This window comes from Thermobia domestica, chromosome 3 (genome assembly GCF_964235325.1).
Source record: "Thermobia domestica chromosome 3, izTheDome1.hap1.1, whole genome shotgun sequence".
In the NCBI taxonomy this organism is placed as follows: Eukaryota; Metazoa; Arthropoda; class Insecta; order Zygentoma; family Lepismatidae; genus Thermobia; species Thermobia domestica.
In genome coordinates this window covers 241,545,947-241,570,686 of record NC_137456.1, presented here as the reverse complement: position 1 = coordinate 241,570,686, position 24,740 = coordinate 241,545,947, and the positions used below count along the sequence as shown (strand labels likewise).

Sequence of the window (24,740 nt, the reverse complement as noted above, 5' to 3'; positions counted from 1 at the left end):
TTAATTTCCTTTCTTTTATGTATACGATATCAGAGTTGTTGTGCTATATTGTGCTATGGAATAAACATTCCATCATTGTAAGTGGAAAGAGATCCGTTGCGTTTATTGATATATAGCTGAGTGGTTATATCTAGCACATATTTAAGCACTCTGACGAAATAAATACATTTGAAATGTGGCGAGCTTTCAATTTCTAATAATTTTTATCGATTTATGGAAATACATGATTTTATGATTCCAGAATTCCACTTTGAGGTAAAGTGGACAAACATTGTCTCCTTCATCACCCTTATAAAATTACTAGTGCTATTGTATGTTTGTGTTCAAAACATAGAATTTAAATTTCTAATAACGTGGTGAAATGCCATTCGGAGAAATCAGAATTCTATACTGGGTTTGGCAACCTGAATTACTTTCTTTTTTTTTGCAATGCCTGCCAGTGTTATAAGCATCGTGAAACACTTTATTCGTTATTGCTTTTTTACATTACAAGTTAAAAGGGCGTGAGAATAAATGCTACATTCTGAATATCAAAAAATGGAGGAAATATGTTATGTATCACATTATATAAGACACGAAGGCGACCAGTTTGAAATAAATTACTTAATATGTTGAGTGCCTATATTTAAGTCGCATTTTATTAAGTTAGGCTCATTGAAATAGGTGGCAATACGATGGACGGCAATATGATGGCAATACGATGGACGGCAATAGGACGAAATTTGTACGACAAAAATTATAATTCCGCGGGTCTCTTTCGTTAGAGAGAGGACAGTTGGCACACTAGCTTTTGTTTTGGGAAATATAGCACTGACGAGGGAGAAGATCAACAATCTGCATATTCATCTCAGTACACAAACTCGATATCCAACCAGCGTGGCATTATCTAAGGAAATGCGTCACTCGATTGAAATTTATTTTTACAGTGCAGCTAGCCAGACCTATGTCTCAGCAAAAAACTTTCTTTCTTTTTTACGTTACTGTCATTACAATGAAGATCCTACGAGTAAGAGAACAAATTTAAATTTTACGCGATGAGCAGATTATCTGACATTGTGCGCCAATTCCGTATCGCCAGTAGCGCAGTTCTGTATCTCTGGCTAGTGGGAGGATATTTTGGCCTTATATTTTATAGTATTTTAAAATTTGTAAACTCTTTTCAGAATCCCTTCACACTTTCCAAATTCTTAGCTATGTTACATACGTAGGGAAATTGCATTTATCGAAAAGCAATTTTGAACTAGTAGCGCAGTTCCGTACTTTGGTCACTGGGAAGATATATACGCGTTATAATATATTTTTTATTAAGTGTTTTAAAATTTGTCAATTCTTTTTAAAATCCCTTCCCACTTTCTAAATTTTTTAACATTTTATCATATGTATAACTTACAATTAATGTTTGATTTTCTTTCAGAATTTTTTTAAAAAATCAATGTATTGAGATGCCCAGGATAAGAAAATTTTAGTTATTATATATTTTTGTATATTTGTAATTGAAACCTAGTACGTAATCTCAAGTGTAGAATATGAAATTTTACAATTATCAATGTTAAATGTTTTCTTTAGTGTTAATCTGAGACTTTCTACTTTTCAGTAATCCATAATTAAGCACGTGTATTTTTAGGTAAAATATTTTGAGTATATTTTGATGTCTAGGAATATTTCCGTAAATATTTTAGTGTTTATGAACCGTTATTATATTATGTGCAATTATATGATATGTCGTAATGTTTTTTATACGAATTTTGAGAAACTTATATTTCAGTCACAGTAAGTCCCAAACTATTTGGAATTTATTAGCTAAATTGCTATCGTTATGGAGAATTTTTAGAAATAAACATGGCCGAAGGTCTCTACATACGAGTCTCCAGATTTCAGCCATAACAAACAGTATGGAGGATTTCCTTCCAGAAACCAACATCGCCAAAGTTTTGGAATACAGATCTTTATTTTTCAGCCATACTACCAATGACGGATGATTTTCTTCAAAAATCGACATGGCCCGTTATTTATGAGGTTTCAGCCGTCATAGAGATGTCGTTATAGGTCCCGAAAACAAACTTACTTTCTTCCTTTCCAACAGCATGAAGCCATAACGTTTCATGAAAATTACTTTCTATCAATTATTTCATATCATCGATGACTTTGAATTTTAATGTGTTAAGACCATTTTGAATATCTCGTTGCGAAGATGCCTAAAAAACTTTAACTGTCATCGAATTACACAGCTGTTTTGTAGGGAACTTAATTCTGATGTTTCAGGCCGACCAGAGAGTTATAATGTCTTTGACTATATTTTTGTGTTTGTCTCCCTGTTTTTAGGTCTGATGTACTTTGTGTTAATAGAGACAAATCTTTACGATGCTACGATAGCATTTGTATTTTGTGTGTTTACACATTTTTTCTAGGTGGAAGACGTACATTATGTTGCAGGGAACATACGCTTATTTTACTGAATATTATAGTGTTGATATTTCAGTTTTGTACAGAAACATTTTGTAAGTGCCTATGGTTGCAGGCTTTTCACGTTTCTAGTTTTGCATCGCAGGTGTCGATAGCATATTTTGTGTAAGTACGTGTCGTATTACACATTTTTTCCACCTATAGCTTTGGTCACTTCATGGCGTAATGACCACTTATTTCCAGGAACGTTTGGAGTAGTGAGTCAACTTCGTTGATTCAGACCTTCGAAAAACTTGGATCAAAACTGTATAGTTTTCAACTCTTTATTAAAAAGTTTTTTTTTTGCAGACAGTAGCCACCTATTCTGGTAACCCTACAATATTGAATCTTTTGGAAGTGAATAACCACTATTATTCTAGGCCTAAGCTAATAATAACTTTGTTTCAGAATGAATCTTTGGTTATATTGAGCATTATTGAATTAAAGTCTCGATTTTCACATAGCGAGCACATGTCACTTTGATCTTGTGACGTACCGAATTTTCTTCATACATGTCAACGAAATCACGATCTTTTTCTTGATATATAGAATCATGATTGTTTGTTGGAATTATTATGAACGTCATTTTTGACACTCGTTTATTTTTTATTTTTGAAAAACGAATTTTCGTTCTTTTTCACTAAACAACACAAGGCACTACTAAAAAAAAAAAAAAAAAAAAACAAAGAACAAAATGGAACATATAGGTGAAAACCTTATTTTGTTTTTATATTGTCAGTTTATCATGTATTTACAATTTCATTCATTTTACCTTTTCCGTGATTTTGAGATATTTCAAGTATATTATCGTAATATTGAAACTTTGAGAATAATTTTAATATTTTAATACATTTAACATGTTTGCTATTTGCATATTCATTCATATTTTAATATTTTAAATACAGATATTAGTATACTTTAAAAGAAGAAACCTAATAACTTTCATTGCAATGTTTCATAATTTTTTAAGCCGATATCTTAATGAATAGTTATCGAGTGTATATATTTACTTCATATAATACAAATAAAGTGATCGAAACGGAACACTTAAAACATATACGAAAAGTATTTTTAAAAAAGTAAGAATTTAAATTACCCTATAAACGCTTTCTACGAACTTTAAAAAAAGTTATCATACAGGTCTTTAACCATACCTCGTTTTTAACACCAGCGTTAAAAATTGGAGAACCATGGAGGATACCCATTTGGGGATCCTATGGTACAATTTGTACCATACGGGTGTTTCATGGTACATTGCGTTATCACTCTTCTATTTGAGCTTTTTCGTCCGTTTTTTTTTTCACGTTCATAGGCATTGTAGAAGACTTTACGTTTGGTTTCACACCTTCCTGCGTCCAGACATAGGAGGTGATGACGTCATAATTTTAAAATATATATTTTCTCTTATTAAGCCTATATTCATTATTTTTTGGCGGGCTTACTTGCACCTAGATTGAAATTTTGCACGAACGTTCAGTTCACCGAGTAGTATTTACCAGATTTCTGCGTTAAAACAGGGGGGTTCAGAGGAGCAAAAGTTGAAAAAAGGGATATTTAGACCAAAAAATCCATTTTTTCGAGATTTTCCCGCCTTAGATACATGATGGAGACATGTGAGTCATACCATCTGAAAGGCAGTTCTATTCTGAAGAGAATGATGGGCGAAACATGACTCTAGGGTAATTAGCGATTTCTCAGGAAATTTTTTAGCTGAGATCATGGTCTTTTGCGGTAATTTGGGGCATTGTGCGGATTCTTGATAAAATTTCTCCCGGCCTTAGTATTCAAGATAGAAACTTGAAATTTGGCACACACATTCAGTATACCAAGTACTATTTATAATATTTTTTGAGATTCTACGTTCACACAGGCCCGCTCCAGAGGGGCCCAAAATGTGAAAAATAATTTCCCTCCGAAATTTTCCCTATGACATATATTTCCTCTTCTGGTATATGATATGGGCATGCAAGTTGTACCACCTAGGATAAATAGTGACGATGCAGTAGCTGCTTCACTGAAAGTCTAAAAAAATACCCCAAAAACCCAGGATCCCGAAAGGAATACTCAACACTTGGAGGTAGCATGGTTTCAACATGTGACGAAAGGGATGCTAAGGAAACTCAACTGCAGCAGACATTTTAAAGGATCCTATTACTTCATGGAACACTGGGATTGGGTATTGCTCATGCAGGAAACAAATCATGTTGTAGTAAGTGAACAATTTATTAAAATATTTCAAATAGCCCTTTTGCAAGTGGAAAACCATTCACCGTTTATACACGTAAGTCTCACACCATATCACAGTGTTCCCAACTAACTGATTTTAAATTTTTGGTGAAAAACCTTATTTTATTGAAATCTCGTTAAACGGCCAGGAGTTCTCAACCTGTTTACGTGTGTACTTAACAGCTCGTTCCTCTTACGGACGTCAAATCTATAACTGCTACCAGGTTATAGAAGTATTTTTTGTGGACGCCCTGTATATTTCGTAAAGATAGTCATTATTATTTCCGATTTATACTTTATTCTGCGACGCAAATCAGTTCTTTCTTCGGTGGGAATTGCTTCTTTCCCACACAACTGGATAAAGAAGTCTCATTGTTTTTTATATATATATTTAAAACATTGCTTTTGGTGAGAACATTTCAGTGAGTTACACAACTTTTCAGTGTTTCTCCCTGGCTTATTAATATGCACAGTATATATTCTGCAGTCATTTGGAACTGAATTAAGTGTTTTCCTTAATCATTTATGGAAATACTAGCTACCAGATCTTCATACACCAGAGAAACGCAAACTTCATAGCTTTCGCAGTTCCTTATCTGTACTTTCTCACGTCCGAGTTACCGCAATGTCTCGTGCATCGTGGTCAGTTGACTAAAATTAACATAAATTATTTTGTATTCTGATTGCATGTACATACAAGTGAGTGGTTTTTGGAATGAACTGCCAACACTCTTCAGTCAACCATTGCAGCTCCTATCTAGAACTTTTGAGCTCGGGGAGTTTGACTCTGGGCTCTGCAGCCACCACACACTTTGCGTCGGGAATTAATTATGACTGTGTTAAGGGGCACAAGTTATTAGCCGGCGAAGGACGTTTCCTTACGGCTAGCCCCAACTAGTGAATTCCCAGGTTCTCATACCTTGTGCGTACCTGTCAGTTATAAACGTTCCCTCCAACATTAGCATTCTACTTTGGAGACTTTTTCTTTTTAATTTGCTGAAGACTCATCTTAACGCTTCAGGATTGTTTGGCGCATCAACTGGATTTCTACGTGGGATATCCCGCCAACTTTTCCCCCAGTGCTAATCCCCCAAGTGCGTAAATGGTGTGAGACAAGCATTTATAGTGAAATTTCAGACATAATCTCATATATATAAAGGGCTACAGAGATTAAAAGGGCAAAGTGTGATTTTAGTGATGAAGATTATTATACATATTCTGTGTTAAGTGTTGTCTTCATTTCCCTTCGTTATTTTTTATAATAACTATAGTATCATTTAATCCAGTGTGTTCTCGGTGTGTGTGTGTGAATGATGTTTGTGTGCGTTTTGGTCTGAATGACCGTCTGATATTCCGTGTGGTTTTCAAGACGAGACATCCGAACCTTTCGTTGCCTAATGTTCATCTCATCGTTGAGACCGACGAGCGATTTGGAAACAATTGGTAATCCTTTCTTGGAGATGTCCTTCGTTGTCCTATCCAGGTATGTTCAGGCCTCAGGAGAATACTTATTGGTAGGACAACGTACCACGAAAACTGAAGTCAAGTTGGTTATAAATAAATGGCAGCCCGAACAGCGACACGATCTTCGTACGGTTACAACGCCAATTCCTAATACTACATAATCATGTTTAGACACCAATATATATCACTAACGTGCAGTCAACTTGCATATAAGACAATTGTGACGATTTATTTGCAACGTAAAAATTGTATTGATTGAATTTAATCGTTTAAAAATAGGACAAAGTCTGTGATCATATTTAGATTTGAGCATTAATACTCGTATTTATGGATTTTACCAGCAATGTATTGTGATTATGTAATTGCAACGCGTAACTTTATTCTTTCAATTTAAGTATAGAACCTGTATAATAATGCCGAACTGTATGCTCTGCTGTGTATTATTAAGACAAAGGCCGTAGCTATGTTTAGATTTGATCACTAATTTTTGTGTAACTGCAAGTTAGCCGGTGAACAAACTTAAATAGTTAAATATAAACAATTAAAATGTTCAGTTAAACAATTTTAACCAATAACGTACAATGAGCCGAAGGGTTAGGGGAACAACTACTAATAGTTTAGAAATTTACGTTCCTAATGTATAGTGTTACCTTGGAACACAAATATGTGACAAAAGCATTTAAGGATGTTACCTATAAAATATTTAGGAACGTACGAATATATATTCAACACATAAGATATGTAAGGATATGCTATATACAGTGTTTTGTGCTTTCCTCATTTACGTGTAGTCCTATGCTGAGGTGACCCGCCTGATTCTAACCGACACATTCCTTTGCTTCCAGTCCGACCAACATTCTGCGTCCTGCCTGTTACATAGCATTCTTGCTCTTTTACCGGCCATCTAGCACATGTCGTTTCAGGGGCGGATTCAGGACCGACTTCTGGCGGGGCGGTGGGTTGACATATTGCTACTTAGAGATACTTTTAACTGCTTCAAACTCTGGGATGGGTTTTATTTATATGTATAAAATAAGAAAGTTTCCTCTTCTGGGTAGGGGGACGAAAGCCCTTTCCCTGGATCATCCACTGTGTGGTTTAGTGTTGATTGTTTAATAATTCTTATGTCGTGTCCCTAAAGTGAACCTGTATGGAGAAATGGAAGTCTATACACTAGATATGATTGCTAAAAATATATTTAAAAAAGTCGACTTTTTGGAAAGAAATGAGCACCGGTATGAAATGTATTTATGTATGGACCTCCGCAGTTAATTAACATCCATTGTTTGGTTAGAATTGTTTTTTATCTTGTATTTAATGAACATCCATTGTTGGTTAAAATTTTCTTTTATCTTGTATTTTGTTAAAGTCTTTCGAAGCTTTCAGGAAAAGTGAGGCTACACTCATTCGAGCTACACCCTGAGTAAAATGACAAACATTCATAGTTTTTGTTCCAGTATAACACATTTCAAGTTTTAATTTTGAAAATTTTAGGATAAATTTCATTCTCGGGTGATTCCACGAAAAAGGGAAATTTTCACTTGGAAAATTCTTGTTCCATTGATGGTCGCCTATTTCGATAAAAATATCACATGCACTTACTATTACTAAGTACATGTTAATTAAGTGTTCAGCAAAGCTGAATCGTTATTGGTGTAGTAAATAAAAAATAATAAACTTTTCAGCACCCACGGAGTTGAAACCATAGGTCACGGAGTTGAGATTAGTTACCAAGGAATTGAAAATTGCTGTGGAGTTGAGAAACGTGATACATCTGGGTGATAAGTTTTGGTTTATAAGTGATAAAGCTTATAATTTACATAAAAATTGAAATAATTTTCCAATAGTTTTTTGTAAGTTAGAATTATTCTCCTTATGTTGAATAAAATTCTAACAAACTAGATGACACGTAATTTGTTATACAAAAATGCTCCAGAAAATACTGCAAACATATGAAAATATATCTAATGAAGGTTCCAAAATTGGGTACATACAGTATATATATATATATATATATATATATATATATATATATATATATATATATATATATATATATAAATGAATGAATATGCGACGTAAATAAGAAAAAAAGAAATACACATACACTTATCGAATATTGAAAAATTATTGCGCTTTCAATATGTTGCCTATCATATGGAGAGGACAAACTTTTCACATAAGCTTACGAAACAGATGTAGTCACTAAACCTGTCTATTGTCTTCTTCATTTGTTTTCTGAGCTTATGTAAACCATCTGTCTTCTCTGTGTGATCAAGTCAACACGTCGAAAGTGCAATACTTTTTCAACATTTGGTAAGTGTATTTGTATATTTGGTATATATACAAAGTGTTTCAAAACAATACACACATCGCTTGGGAGCTGATTCCTGACACCAAGATAAGACGAAAAGTATAGACAACTGGCTGCACAAATGCATCTTTTCGGAGTTATAGGCTGCCGAAAACATGAAAAAAATGAACTTTAAAAGGTCCATAGCTCCAAAACTATGAGACCTGCCGTTGTCGGGTTCGACTTCACTTAGGAACTAATATGTGCACTATCCAAAAATATGTTTCAGAATCCCGAGGTACTCACGAAGCAATTTTTATAGAGGGAGTGTGGCTACGGGCGTATAATCTGAAGTACTCACCAACTACTTCTATATAAAAGTTGTTGTGGAAGTACCGCAATATTCTGAAACATGGATATTTGGATAACGCACATACTAATTCCTAAGTGAAGTCTGACCCGACTACTGTAGGTCCCATAGTTTTATGCTATGGACCTTTAAAGTTCATTTTTTTTTATGTTTTCGGCAGCCTATAACTGCGAAAGGAAGCATTTGTGTACCCAGATTGGTCTATACTTTTTATCTTATCTTGGTGTTAGGAATCACCTCCCGAACGTTGTCGGTATTGTTTTGAAACGCTCTGTATAATGCACACTAAATGACAGTGTAAGGCACTCATCATTTCTGTTTTCTTTGGATAATTCGATGTTCTTTGTTAAGTAGCCCTCATTTTCCACTCCAATGAAAGAAATGTCTTGAGGAAACAGGGAAGGGCTGTTCTAGTCTACACAGAATGACAACTGCCAACGCTTTTTAAACGTCAGATTTAGTAGGCCAGGAGAAATTCCTCCCGATCCGCGTCATAAAATTGACTGTCCGTATATTGCCCTCAGACTCTTCGACAATCCCTGAAAAGAAAATAATTAGTTGATCATAAGATTGAGACTTCAAGAGGTTAAAAACAGATACCAACCATCTTGACTTGACTGAAGTTTTACCTCCGGGCTACCTGACAGCCCCAAATCTGAACTTCCACGAAACACTCCTTAAATGGGCTAGGACCCACCAGCCGGCCTTGAGTGTGAATGACACGTGGTCAGCGTGTAGGCTCCTACGACCGTTGCGATGGTCTGCCTGATCAGGTTTCAGTACATCTCTACTCAAATGAGTCTTTCAATTGTATCACTGTGCGAAGTAAACACCATGAATTTTTGAGCTTCCACCGGGAAACAAACCCAGAACCACGCACGAAAGGCGAGTATACTAGTCACTAGACCATAAACGAGTTTTATTTCTACTAATATATTTAAAGAACAAATATTTGGAAGAGCATAAGCATAACAAACACTATAGGATTATCAACTCCGTGAACTTGTCTCAACACCGTGGATTCCTTAGTTTTCAGATGGACATGGAGTTGAGAAAATCGAATATAATTTATCTTTACCGGTCCACTTTTTAACCAGTACATGTGAGTAATTGTGTACGAATTTTCTACGTTAAGGCGTAGGTTCCTCAAGGAAAAGAAGGTATATACCATACAAATACATTCAGTAATAAATACCATGGTGTTGAGTATCAATTAACATACGCACCTGCTTTCCACACACAAAAATATTTTTTCTATAGCTTTTAACACATGCACAAAACTTTTCCTGTTCTTCAGTCAAACATGCCTGCCTTGTCTTCTTGTGGGTGTTGCCAATGTGGACGACCATGCTATCTGTTGAGAGCAATGATAAATTTTTCTATTGCCATGGAGTTGAGACGAAATAGAGGTGACAGAAACGAAGCATAGTTAAGCTTTCGAAAATAATCGTTATAAAGATTTACTTTTCACAAAAGCGAAACATTGAAGCGTTCTCTTCCATTTAATTACCATTAAATGATGTTTGATTTGCGACTTCAGTTGTAATTTACTGATTAAAATCAGTCAACTGTAGTCTGTGACAGCCCACGGTGTTGAGAAATTGGGTAATAATTAATTGTTTATGAATGTTTCGTGTTATATTTGCGAACTGTTATACATGGCAAACCTACTTTGTGACGGTTACTACCAAACAAAATAAAAATGAGGTGATTCTTTCTAGTAGTAGTTTGAAGAAATGCCCGTGACAGAAAATTTCCCTTTTTCGTGGAATCACCCTCTCGCGATTTGTTATTTTACAAAAACCTCTATATAAATAAATCGCTATCGTCGAGCACCCATATTGCATATATATACAAGAATTGGTGAGAAATCCGTAACTAATTATAAACTAATCACTATTTCATAAAATACTGACTACATAAGATTTGTATGGTTGATATAAATATTATTATTATTAGTTGGTACACACCTTCTGTGTGTGCCATCCCTCTTCCAAGATTATTAATTTACGTTCGAGGTATCTCCCATACCTAAATGTTTCTCGTGAAGCGTTGCTTTTAAAATATACACTCTCTGATCCCTCGTAACCGTATTATCAATCTGAGCTAATTACTATATGAAAAATTAAACATTACCTTTCTGGCTTAACTGAATTTAAACCTTTTGTTGTTAATTGTTGGGAGTCCTTAGAGTTCGACGCGCAAATCTCTTGGACCACCATTTTGCTTAGCGTTTCCATATTACTTTCAAATGCAGGATCCTCTTCTACTGCAGATTTTGCTTTCACCGCATCGACGTTCAGTTTCACATCCAAGGAATACATAGCTGCATCCTTCTCCATTGTTTGCTCTCTTTTCGTTGTCGATAATATTAATTCTTTGTTGTCACAAATCAGTTCGTAAGTCCACCCTTTCCCTTCGAGTGGATCTTCCTCCGGTAAATCATAATCAATTTCTTCTTTGCACATCAATTCCAAGTTAACAGACGCCTGACCAGCCATTATGACTTCAAAATTAGAATTTATCACTGCTCTTGAATCTTCCCTTACATTTTATGCAGCCTGTGTTAATGAAATGATTTAAGGAATGTTCAGAGAAGCAACTTTATACTTCTAATAATATATATACGATCAGGTTTTAATAATATATAATTGTTTTTTAAAACAAAATTTCTCTTCTTCTTCTTCTTCAGAAGTTAATGCTCAAGGTAACAAATCAAATGGTAGTTATTATGCGTATTAATCGTATAATAAATTAAATAAAACGTATTAAATAAAAATGATTCAAGAATAGAATAGATAAGTACCGTATAGGATGAGAGGCATTACCACCTCCCACGCCGTGACACGAATCATAATACGTTTCAATTCTTCGTTGTTTGCTTTTACAAACAAGAATATGTGTTCCAAGCAGGGTTGGAAACAGATAGAGTTTAGAACTGAAAAATCATCTAATATAAGAAATATTTGATTGTGATTTCATCAACATTTTTGCAACAGACATTGTCAAAGATTGTAGCTAGGTAATTAGATGGATATTATTTCCACGTTTTATCGGGCTATAGATAGAGTTTTGTTTATATACTAATACCCTGTATTTAACAAATCTCGGTCCTGTTTCATTATATGCATCAACACGATAAAAAAACAGAAAGTGTCACAGTTTTTTTTTTTTAACGAGATCATTATTTTCCCATATGGCATACGTAATATTTTCATTTTCATCAGGATCAATAATTAAAGACTCCACACTTACTCCTTCCACTCCAGGACAATCACCACATTATTGAAGAAGACAGCTGTGATTTTCTACGAACCATACTACTAATGGTAATACGTCACTCATGATAGTTTCAATATAGGCTGCTCCTTTGATTTGTTGCAACGCAGTAGCAGCTAACTTAAAATTTGCACAAAACACAAACGCCTCCCTCGCAGGTTGCAACTGACCCACTTATTGGTCGAATACTATAAAATTTCGAGTGAACCATTCTGATGCTGGGATTGATCTGTTTAAACAGCCTTTAAATTTCTTTGATAGAACGTGTAAGAAAATTTTTCGATTTTTTTAAAACTTTTTGTCCATTTTCGATCACTGTAATGACATCGCACTTATTGGGATTTTGTCTGGAGCATTCCAGTTCATCACTCAAGTAATAGTTCTGGCTGTTTGTAGATCATCAGGTTCTATTGGATGGCCGTTTCAAGTAAACTTAAAATGCGTGTGTTTCATAATCGTCATTTCCATCTCAGATTAGATCGATTTAAGAAGACGGAATAGTTGGAGGCTCATTTTACCATTTCAGAGAGCCATTTTGATCAAAGTAATAAAAAGCATCCAGGAAAACTTTTTATTCTTTATTTAATGAATGTGAACCAAAAGCATCATTAAATTGTTGCACAATCATTGTTTTTAGTGCGGCTAACTGTGACATCAAAGTTAACGAATCTTCGCTAACTTCAAAAGGCTGTAGTTAATTCATGAAGCAATGGTCGAGAATGCTATTTGGTGTGTTTGTTATTCATGTAAAGTTGAACCATTGACAAAATTTCTGAATTTTAAATTAACGTGTTTTCGAGAAAATGGCGCCCAAAAATGGTAATTTTTAAAAATTTGACCATTTCCCGATTTTTCTTGCGACAAAATGGTTGCACACAGAAGCGATGCAATTTTGTTTTCGGAAAGCGGGTAACTTCGTCTCACTAACCGTGAAAACAGAATTTTAAAATTCGAACCAGAGGTGCTCGAAAAAATCGCAAACCTCGACTTTTCAGATAAACTGAAGTTCATTTGTTAAGCTATATACAGAAAGATACGCATGCGAAAACCAAAATATAATAAAATATATTTATTTATATCCCTATGTAGATACCACAACAAGACTTATAACTCTATATCTCCATAGCTGAATGGTGGTGCTCCGAAATTGACCATTTCCATCTTTTCTAAAATTCATAAATTTTACTCTCCATCTTTGATGGCCCATTACCTGGCGGGAATTTTTTTTCGACAAAACGAAACAAAAAATACGAGTTCCTTAAAGATATGTCTAGTAGCTATAAAAAACGTTTCATCCATATCTCAGATGGTACACGATCTACCCTAATTGGAATTGAAGGCACCTTTTTGTTATTCGATATGCCCATTAGACCGGATAGTGGAGACTATTGTATTAATAGAAAGTTGAGACATTATAATGTTAATAAAATTTGATAAAAAATAGGCACTAACTATACATTTAAATACAAAGAATGGACCAAATAAAATTTACTTAAGGCAGCCTGTGATACCCAAAATAAATGAATTTCTGTTCTTTATAGTATATCTAACGTAAAGGAACGAAACTGGTTGATGCGGCGCTTTATTGATGTATTTTGACAAAAAAGCAGGACTTAGTGTACGAGGCAATGCTTCGAGAAAAAGATCTGCCCAAGAAAAGAAGAAAATTCCCGGCGGAAGCTCATGTAGTTCGGATTCCACATTAATCAGTAGGTCCACGTCTCATATAGCCTCGCTGCTGAACGGGACGTTAATCTCAAAATCAACTCAAGAGAAGAAAATATATTCAGGCAGATGAAATAATTCGCCGTAGAGAATTTTAAAACTTTTGAAATTGTAGAACAGTGCTGGATTTGGCTCATAATTCCCTCATAAAATGATAATGTCATGTTAATAGTAATATAAGACAAGATAAATTATTAAATATGTATATTAGATTTCACTGTTTACTTCTGGTTTCACAGTTGTTTCCTTTCCAATTATCTCTGTTGGAAATACATAGTAATAAGCAGTAATGCAATGTTATGAATCGCTATGAAGTTAGAATATCTTTATGTTAGAGATATTATAAAGATAACTTCACAGAAGTTTACTTTCTGGTGTTATAGGATGCCTACAGCAAGTTTTATTTTAGCACATGATAGATTCATGTTGAAAAAATCTGCAGGTCATTGTCTCCGATTTTCTCGAAATTAGGTTATATCATTCTAAAAACAAAATAATTAGACCTATATGTTTTCTTTCTGCATCCCAGAAAAATTTATTAAAACTAAATTAAGCATTTGTTCCAACTGAGACTTTCAGTGACTGGTTACCATAGTGACTGTCATACTATAACATAACGAAAATTTAGAGTTTTGAAGATGGCATTTTAAAGAAAATTTTGATCAAATTTCACCTTTCTGAACTTCTTAATTTTAGCTTGTGCAGTTATTTTTTAAGATATAGATATAGCTTGTGCAGTTATTTTTTTGAGATATGAGTGCCTATTTTTAAGGCTTTTAGTACGTAATCATCTGGTTTCTGGTTATGAAATACATTATAACCTATTTAAGTAGATTAACCTATTTACATATATGGCTTTGCGTCCAAACGTCCTGCTCCGGTATCACAGGGTTGTATAGGAGCAGAGAGCTGGTGTTATTTAACACTAGGCTTTAAGATATATATAAATGCATATAAGTAAGCATAGTGAGAAGGACCAGATATACTTCTACCTTATTAATTTATAGGTAACGTTAAAAAATGTAAATATTAAGCTACCTTTAATCTGCACTTTTTAAAAAAAAGTTTATATCTTTATTACTATTATATAAATGACAGTTGGATTAGGGCGCCAAGGTCCAGCGGGCAAGCTCTGTGTCAGTTTTCTACATTATTTATTTACATTAATAAAAATACAATAAATTAAATCTTTTTAAAGTTTTTACTTTTTAACTCTTTTAAAGCGAGCAAATCTTCTTTATCTTTTAAGTCGAAGCAGGAAATATATACCACCGAACGATTGATGTGTATGAACTCTGTCAAACTCGTAACCCAGCTGAAGGTGCCATAACGTTGGTACTTTCCTTCCTTCACTCAGTAATAATCATGCGTCTACAGCTTCCATTTCCATCCTAAGATAATTTTATTTGTTTGTGATATCATTATTTTATGTTTGGATCATAGCTTCAATTGTATATCTATACTACAACTTGTTCAACGTTCCAAATTTGATTGACAGCTACTAAGATATTTAGTATATAACTTCCAAAGTATAGGAAACAACGTTTTAGTGTTTTGGATAGCCTGTGGTAAGATGAAAAAATACGCATAAATCGCTTCGTTTGACTTAACATTGATTGTGAGATGTATTTCGTTTTTAAATTTTGCCACACATGCTGCAAATTATAATTCTAAAACAATTGCTTTATTTTAGGAGTGGACTTTGGATTCTATCAACCGAGATGATTTCAAGGTACACCGCACATAGATACTACATAAACGGTACTAAATTTGACCGTAAGTGAGGATGAATTTCACAAAAAAGAAGAGAGTTCTGTCTCACCTAGTACTTCGAACTGTCTTCCTATAAGTGATGAACTATCATCAGTTTTCATGCTATCATCATCATCCGATCATTAGCCTGCGGTTTGCTCACAGCTTCGACCAAAAACGTTTGGCATAGAGACATTTAGTATGGGGAGTCCAAAATTCATAGCACCAACATAGCAGCAATTTAAAAATCTAGACTGAAGATCTAATTCTTATCGACTGTGATTTTTTATTAGCATAGTTCGTTTAGTGTAATGTATATGATACCCTTTTAAGCTAATTTGAATGTATATTGTGCTCAGTTTTAATTTATGGCAGTTAAATCACACCTCAAATGTTAAAGTAATGTTAATATACCTACTTGGTATCGTTAAATGTATTCTTAGAAGAAGGTAGCAGAGTACTTTCCAAGAAATAGTTTAACTTATATTGTGGGTGAGTGTTGAAGGAAAGGGGAACGTAAGTAAACGCATGATTCTGCTGCTTGGTTTTTGGTTATTGGTTCTGCCATCTTCTGAACTACAATGCTAGGATGTGGGGACAAGACTGAAAATGGATGTAAGCTGCAACTCTATTCGAAGTGTTCTTACAATGTAACTGCTTTTTTAAAATGTTATATAACATTAGTTAATATTGATACACTTATGAGGTGTATATACATTTCTAACTATTTTAGTATACCGTATGCAATTACTAGACTTAAGTGATTATAGACTTTTTGTTTATGTATTCACATTAAATATATTGTATGCAACAAATTCATACTTGATGTAAAATTAAGAAATTATTCTCAGTAAATGTACAGAATGTCATTTTATGTATTGTTTTTTAAACCTTCGTTCCTTTATTTGGGTTTCGATTTGTTACGCAATCTAAGTAATGTAGGATGGTGGAATTTAGATAATTTTAAGAATAAACGGTTTAATTTCTCTATTATATACGATAACTCAAGGAAATAATCGACTGTATATCACATTAAATATTTACATGATATAAAATCAGTTATTTTCTCCATTTATCATATATAAATCTAACCTCAAGGACGACATGAACTACTCACATGTTGACACCCGGGGTGTCTTTCTTGTGCTCTGTCATTTATTTTACGCACTACAATAGCTATTTTCGTGTTGTGTAAAACATAGAACGAAGAGGACAATGAAGACACCCCACCTGTGAACATCTGAATGGTCCAAGTAATCATTATGTTGAGAGTCATGGTGCTATAAAATGGTTTCATGGTGGTATGATCACGTTTTACAATGACTCCACACGTGTTTGTAAGTTCCGTATATTTTAATACTTCTGTAAGAAATTGTACTAGTAAATTTTTTAGGAGTTCCATTATAAATACTTTTCTCAAAATACATGATTTGTTCGGATTGTTATTGGTCCTCCATATTTTTCAATAAATATTGTCATAGATATAGAATGTGGTGTGTCCAAGATGATTTAGTTTTTCTCCACTTATACTGTACAGTGTTCCCTGTCTTGTCGCCTTGTAATATTAAGGGATTCCGGGTACATGACAAAATATTCGGATAATATAAGATAGACACATCAAAAATGTTTTCAAATTAGTTTTCTTTGTGTTTTGTAGCAGTAGAAACTTTAAAGAAAATATTAAACTAGTTTCAGATATAAATTTGTGCTAAGAAAGAAAATGTTTACGATTCATTTTTCAAATAGCAATTTATATGTTTTTGATTTATTATTGTATGTAGTTTCAGAACGTACTTAAATAGTTTTGTAACATTTCCTGGTTTTCGTCTGTAAGTTAAAATACTAGAACTTATTTCTACAAATTTATGTGATGCTAGAAGTTTCCGTGTATTCTAAACCGGTTCCAACATACACAAACTTCTACCACTCCATGAATTTGTATAAATGAAATCCAGATATTTTATCTCACAAGAGTTGGAAAACTGTTCAGTATTCATTTCCTTCAGTTTTGAAGAAAGAAATGTACTTCAAACTGTACGTGTTATTGTGGTAATGACGAAAAATGTTCAGAAAGAATTTAAAATATTTCTCTGAAAACTAGAAAATGTTAGAAAAATATTTTAAGTACGTTCTGAAACTACACGCAACAACAAATCAAAAACATATCAATTGCTGTTTGAAAAATGATTCGTAAGTATTTTCTTTATCACAAATTCATATCTGAAACTAGTTTAATATTTTCTAAACATTTTCTACTTACAAAACACCAAGGAAACTAATTTCAAAATGTTTTTGATATATCTACTTTATATTCTCTGAATATTTTCTGTCATGTACAGAAAATATTCTCTAAATATTTTGTCATATACAAAAATATTCTCTAAATATTTTGTCATATACAGAAAATATTCTCTAAATATTTTCTGTGATATACAGGAAATAGTCACTAAATATTGTTTTCATGTATAGAAAATATTTTTGTTATGCATGGAAAACACTTTAAAATTATTCGTGCAAACGTCGCCAACATTTAGTGGCCCACTTACCGGTAAATGTCGATCGTTGCTATAGCGACGCATCGAAGGACTGCCGCTAGTGTGCCATTGACGGAAGGGTTTGGTCGAGTCGAAATAGATATCTTGAGTCAGAGTATTGAAGTTATCACCGCGTACCAGCGAGGATTTCATTTTGGTCCGCGCTTCTTCGATTCGTCGCGGAGAATTGCGAAGAGACCAACCCAAACTATCGCCAGTCATGTGCATGCGGTTATTGTTATATATTATTTTTCCTGACGAATTGTTCCCAAAGTGAGCTACTGGGGTCAAGAATAGCCCCTGCCTCTACATCATGGAGGGAGGAATCTTAAGCTGAATGCGTATAATTGTATAAACTCAGATGAGAACTGTTGCCGATCATTTGAAACTGAATATGGGAGAAGCATGAAATAAAGTAAATAGACGTGCGTTATTTTATTATAAAATTACGTGGCGAACGGGTTTTATCTAATGTCAAACGGGTATTGTCTATTATAAACGGTTAGAGGAGCACTCTGATTTGCTAAATTAGAAATACCTCAACGATTTATTCCTCTATAAACAACATTTTCTCCACCGCCTCCGTGGCCAAGTCGCAAGAGCACGCTCCTAGTAATCGGAAGGTTGGAGGTTTGCGCCTACCCTGGGGCGTGTATATATAAACACATTTTTTTACTTTTTAAAATGTGTTTTTAGACGTTGTTTAATGTAACAAATTACGCATATAGGCGAGTTAACATATTTTGGAGGAATAATTTTGTTGTTCATTGGCACTCCGTCGAGTCTCTGCCGCTGGTGGTATAATTTTCAAAACGGAAGGGGGGCCACCGCGGATCGTCGTCGCGGGAGAGCCAATTTTTGGCGATATATCTCTAGTTGCCCATCGGTGGTCTTCCGACGCCTACGGATAGGGTTCTTATGGGAGTTTTGTCACTTATAATTAGTCATATCTACACTAAAAGCAAAGCACTAACGAAACTAGTTTTATCTGTGAGCGCTAACAATGTGCTATCAATTGCACTAGGTTTAATCGTTAGTGGCTTCGTTGGAATTAACTTCACATTAGCTCCTCAAAGTTTTTTTTGCTTTTAACGTCCAAACTATTACAGCATTAATGTTGCAAGTCAGTGCTCTAGGAAGCACTAATGAGGCACTAATGATTACACTAGAAGAGGTCATTATTGCTTTGAATTTGGAAGGGATTTGACCAAACGAATAATTCCCTATGTATTTATTATGGGAGTTTCATCACATTTAATTGAGCATATTTCAGTAATAGCTAGGGATTGCGCCAGAATCCTCAATAAGGAGTGTCACCCCCTAAACTTCCAGTAATACCCCCCCAACTTCTGCCGTAAATCCGAGCTTGAATAAGGAATTTTTGACAATTATTTCATGTTTTGTGCGAAAAAGTTCTATTTGAATATAGAACACTCAAACGATTGAAAGAAGAACTTTCTTCAAGGGATTTCTAATTGAAACTTTACTGTGAACAATATAAAGGCATTATATTTCCTAATTTGTCAGCTCTGGCAACAAAATGTGTTCGTCTTGCACTTGGTACCACTTCAGTGGAGAGATCATCTTCAACAATAAGTAGTGTCATAGATACCGGTTCTAGCGCACCCTCTAACCAACGAATTATCCCAAATCTTTAAAAAAAATCTAGTTCACGCAAACTAGTTGACTATCGTTTTCCCTTCTGGTGTTAGTTTAAGTATACATTCCTTCTCCCAGTACTTTTGACAAATATTATTCAACACAGAAGGATAGTACAATGCTAAAGTGAGATTGAGTAGGCTTTTACCACATTTAAAATCACAAAAACTTACATCTAAAACTTATAACTTATAGTGCTGTCTTTGATTGAAAAAAATAGTTTCTGTTTGGTGCAAACCGCTTCAGAAATAACTGAATTAAAAAAGCTTAACGTTTAGTATATTACATATAGCTGTTACAGATATATATGTATATACACTCTAGCTCTCATTGCACACACGCACACACATGCATTCAGTTGAGAGAAGCAATAACATACATGTACATGAGGTTTATGATCATTCACTTTCTTTCTTTTTTGAAGCGTGATTAACAATCTAGTATCTTTTTCCTTCTCCTCACGCCAACATACATATATACATTAGCCTCTTCCTTTAACAGAACTTGTAGCTAGCAGTCGTGAGAGGGCGCTGTACAATGACGTAGTCTCCATGTACGAGACAACGTAATACATTACGTCATTGAATCCATGACAAAATATCTCTTGGGTCTTTTTCTCTCTTTCCCTTCTCTCAGCTTTGAACGACAGAGAGGTTTGTGCAATAGAAACAGAGAGAGGATGATTAACAGCAAAGTAGCGGTCAGCTTTCAAGCGAATGCATGTACGCCGTTATAATCTTCCTCGGCAGAGTTATCATCTAGTTCCCAAACGCACCATATACATGCGCTAGTGTCTCTGTCTTTCCTTCTCGTCGACAATCGGTGATACCAGATTATTAGAATTAAATCCTAAGTTGTGATTCAAATGCTAAAAACAGGGTTGGAAACTAATTATTTTTTACATGTTTTTCCAGAATTGTTAAAATTACAAATTAGGCTTTAAAACTATTACCAATGAATTACCATCAAATAAGATAAACATGATAATTTTTTGGAAAAAATAACCAACCCTATCACCAATGGCGTATTCGAGGGATACTATTTTTTAAATCGCTGTAGTGCGGTTGTTTGTTAACCGATTTGAAAGTTCAAACGACAATCGATAGAGAACTAAAAATACTATTTTCCTAATGTTTAACTGGCTGTCTACTTTTAAGGTACGATTTTAATTTTTAATAGACTTACTAATTTGTGTCGTTTTTGAAAAATAAAAAAGCATTTTCATAATCTACACAAAATTCTAAGAATATTTTAAAGAATAACTTTTCCCGGAAACTCAAAAATAAACCCGCAAAAAGTTCCCAAAATTTTGAATTTGCTATAATTTCGTCAAATATTAGCCGATTTTCAAAATTCAAACGGCAATCGATAGAGAGATAGATCCGCTATTCACTGAGTGTCTTCTAGGTTGCATACCTCTAAGGATAATATTACAAAACTCAAATAAATCTCTTATTTATGAATGGATCTTTAAAAATCAAGTAACATTGCGTTGTGTATGTCTCAGTTTTTATAGTCTTGAAACCATAAAAACACTTATACACTTAGAGCATTCTTAAAATTACAAGTTTGGATACTGATAATGGAATCTTCTGCTAACTTCGTTCTCTATTGGAAACAATGATTTCTTAAACTCAGTCCATTAGTCATGATTAAAGCTGAATAGACAACCGTTAATATCAAAAGCAACTTGAAGTTCGGTTTGCATATTTTTCACAATTAAATTGAAATTATTAGTAAGAATGAACTTCTTTTGGGTATTTTTAAAATCATTTTGTTACTTCTTAGAATCATTTTAAAAAAAACAGTTGATGTATTTTGAAACCATTAGAAAGATCCTTCATTCCATCATATCTCATAAACAGTTTCTTAGTTTTCATCTCTTTTAAAACTTGATCAGTATTTTTGTTACATCTCTGTGGCAATAAGGTTTTGTATTTCTCATTTAAATGTACTAATACCCTTTCGCCAGTAAATTTTGTTTGTATCAATTTCCATGAGGTTACTACGTATGATTTTCCTTCTTCCAAATCTTGCAATTTAACAAGATTTAAAATGTTAATATTGTTCTTACTGTTTAATTGTGAGGCCATTTCTCATTTATTGTATAAATCTTTTAAAAAAATCGTTCATTTCTGTAGTGATTTTATCTCGTTATATATATAGTTAATTCTATCAACAATGTCTATTATATGTTCGTCTGTTAATTCTCCATTCATTATTTTATAACATTAAGCTCATCCTTAAACATAGCAATTTGAGAAACCATATTTTTATAATACTCTTTCTTCGAAGCTATATTAAATCGTGTTGATAAACCAGTTATAACGGCAGAAGGAGATGCAAATACTGTTGTAATAATTGAATAAACAGTAACAGGAATAAATATATTGATAAACTTCGTTCAAGCAGAAAGTAGTATTGAAAATGCAATAAAAGTAACATGAATACATTTTAACCTCTTAAATTTCCTCTTATTTTTGCTAGTAAATTTTGGAGTGTCAATAGAGTATCCTCAATTTACGCACCTAGATTCTCTCGTGGAATGTTAACTGGTATATTCATTTTATTAAATAAGTTTTAATGATCATTTTTAAATTATCGGTTTCATTAAAAACACAGGTGGAACGTTTCGTTCCTAGTAAACACAATCATCAATCATCTTAGCTTAAACACAAGTGGAACGTTTCGTTCCTAGTAAACACAGTCATCATTCATCTTAGGTTAAACACAAGTGGAACGTTTCGTTCCATTTTTGTACGGATTCGTTCACAATATGTTTATCTTCTTGGTCTATATATGTTTTTATGATAATTACCATAAAAACACTTTACAAACTAAAAAAAACATATAATTGATTTATATTTTCTCGATTATTTTTTCTTTTTGAACATCATGTTCAAGGTTTTTCTTACCAATCATTACAACATAACAAATCGTTTTATCTGGTACATCGCTTTCAAAATTCACAGTCAATTTCAAATTAGTTCTATCACTTACGGTTACTGATTTATGCTTGCTTGTGCTAATTGCGAACATGGGTCTATTTTCTAAAAGCTCTTTAGAATAATAAAACATCTCAGTGTTTCCAATTGTAACTCTCTTGTATATTGTATACATTTCGTAAGCTCTGAGATATTTATGCTTTTCAAAATCTAAGTTCAAAGATTTTAAAGGAAAAGACTCATTTCTAGAATTACGAAAATGGATATTCTGTACTTTACAATGATCAAAATAGCTTGAATCTCTTTCTTGATTATCATTCCTATCAGTTTGGAAAAATGCAATCACAAAATTAGGCATATCAAATTCACTTGAGTTGAATTGTGTGGTTAGATCAAATTCCAAATATTTGCCTGTAACTTATTTTTGTAAACATTGATATGTGTTGAAGGAAATAGGAATCTTACCCTCTTTTAACACATTAGATCTTAGCAAGGTACCAGTGTTAGGTTCATCATTAGCAATAGGCATTCTCAACCCCATATTTGTAATCTTAACTTTACCTGGATGTGGTTGATCATTCTCATACGTTTCATCCTTCTTTTTAGTTTTCCAAATAGCAAATGCATTATCATCAGAACCACTTCTTTTAAATGTATATTTCAATCCTCCTTTCCACATAATATCTTTATAATCAGAACAAAATCCTGGTAAAAGTTTTAGTAAAAATACTAATTCTTCGTCTGTTCTTCGCCATGTAATTCCTTCCCATCCATATTCATCATAATGATTCTCTTCTTGTTTTGAAATTGTACATGTGTTTACAGCTGTCGAAGTTAAACCAGGATAATCTATAATGTCCAATATCTGCCCATGCTTACTAACTTGTATTTGAGAAAACAGATGTGGGAAGAAGTTATTAACAAGTCTAATATTTTGACCAGCAGTATATTCACCATTAGCATCTCTACCTCTAATTTCGAAAGTTACATAAATATCAGCATAATAAGGATGAACGAACCCTACCCCAATCTATTCAAACTCAATAGATCTGTTTGGCTTATTTAAATTTTCGATTGTCTTTTGATTAGGTTTAAAATATTGTAATTCATATGACTCTATTTTATCCATATTTAGTATGAAGAAAAAATATTGTTATCGTTTTATGAGTTCAACCAGTAAAACAAACTTAAATATAACTTCTCCAGATATCCTTATTTCTATTCACCTTACTAATAATTTCTGAAAAACTATATCCATCTGTAAACATTTTTAATACTACAATACATAAATGCCCACAGATTACCTCGTTAAAATGTTGTATACGATTGCTACTGTACTCTATATTATGACCAAGGTATTTTACGAGTGTCTTTGATGGATTACCTCCGAATGAATCAAACACATACCTTCTATTTCCTTCTTTCCAATAACAAATCCAATGAGTTCCTATATTTTTAGACTATGAAAGTTAACAATACCACACCCACTTTTCTTTGATTGTTTGGGCAATTCATCGCTCATAAATACAGCTCTAAAGTATCGCATCTTAAACTGTTTAACAAGATGAATTAGATCCATGTTACTTAAAGGTTTAATTTCTTCTTTTTCTTTACTTTTTTGGGCTTTTTTTGTAAGTTTACCGCCTTCTCTTCCATTGCTAAGTTATGACTCTTGTTTTTCTAATTCCTGTTTATTCTTCTTCACATCTTCTACCGTTTTGACTACAGTTGCAACTCCAGCAGCAGCAGAACCATGAGCACCTATTGAAGCTAAAATGGTTGGAATAGTAAATATAAAACCTCCATAATGAACTTTATTATCATTTGACTTTATTTCTTTGTTTATTTTCTTCACTTGTGGTATAGAAAGAGTTAAAGACGAACATTGTCCTTTACTTAGTTTCGCTTCTTTTTGTTTGATTTGTTTCTTAGTTAAAATGTAATCAATATTTAATTTTTCAAGTTCTTCGTTAGGAATTTTAAATGTAAAACTAGTCAACTTCATATTTATATATTTACTATGTAACGTGCCCGTTACAAGTCACAGGAAA

At 33.4% G+C, this 24,740-nt stretch overlaps 1 protein-coding gene across 3 annotated transcripts in view; it reads right to left on the bottom strand.

The window, feature by feature from the left end:
• The window catches only part of LOC145680992 (uncharacterized), an 82,609-nt gene extending 70,915 nt beyond the window's left edge, over positions 1–11,694 (bottom strand). For 2 of the 3 annotated variants that reach the window (XM_081752252.1, XM_081752253.1), the window contains exon 1: positions 10,932–11,687. In XM_081752252.1, the coding sequence (XP_081608378.1) occupies positions 10,932–11,296 (365 nt within the window). In that variant the 5' untranslated portion in view covers positions 11,297–11,687. Of the gene's footprint in view, positions 1–10,931 lie in introns of all 3 variants that reach the window. The other variant, XM_081752254.1, reaches the window with a different exon arrangement.
• Positions 11,695–24,740: the final 13,046 nt, after the last annotated feature.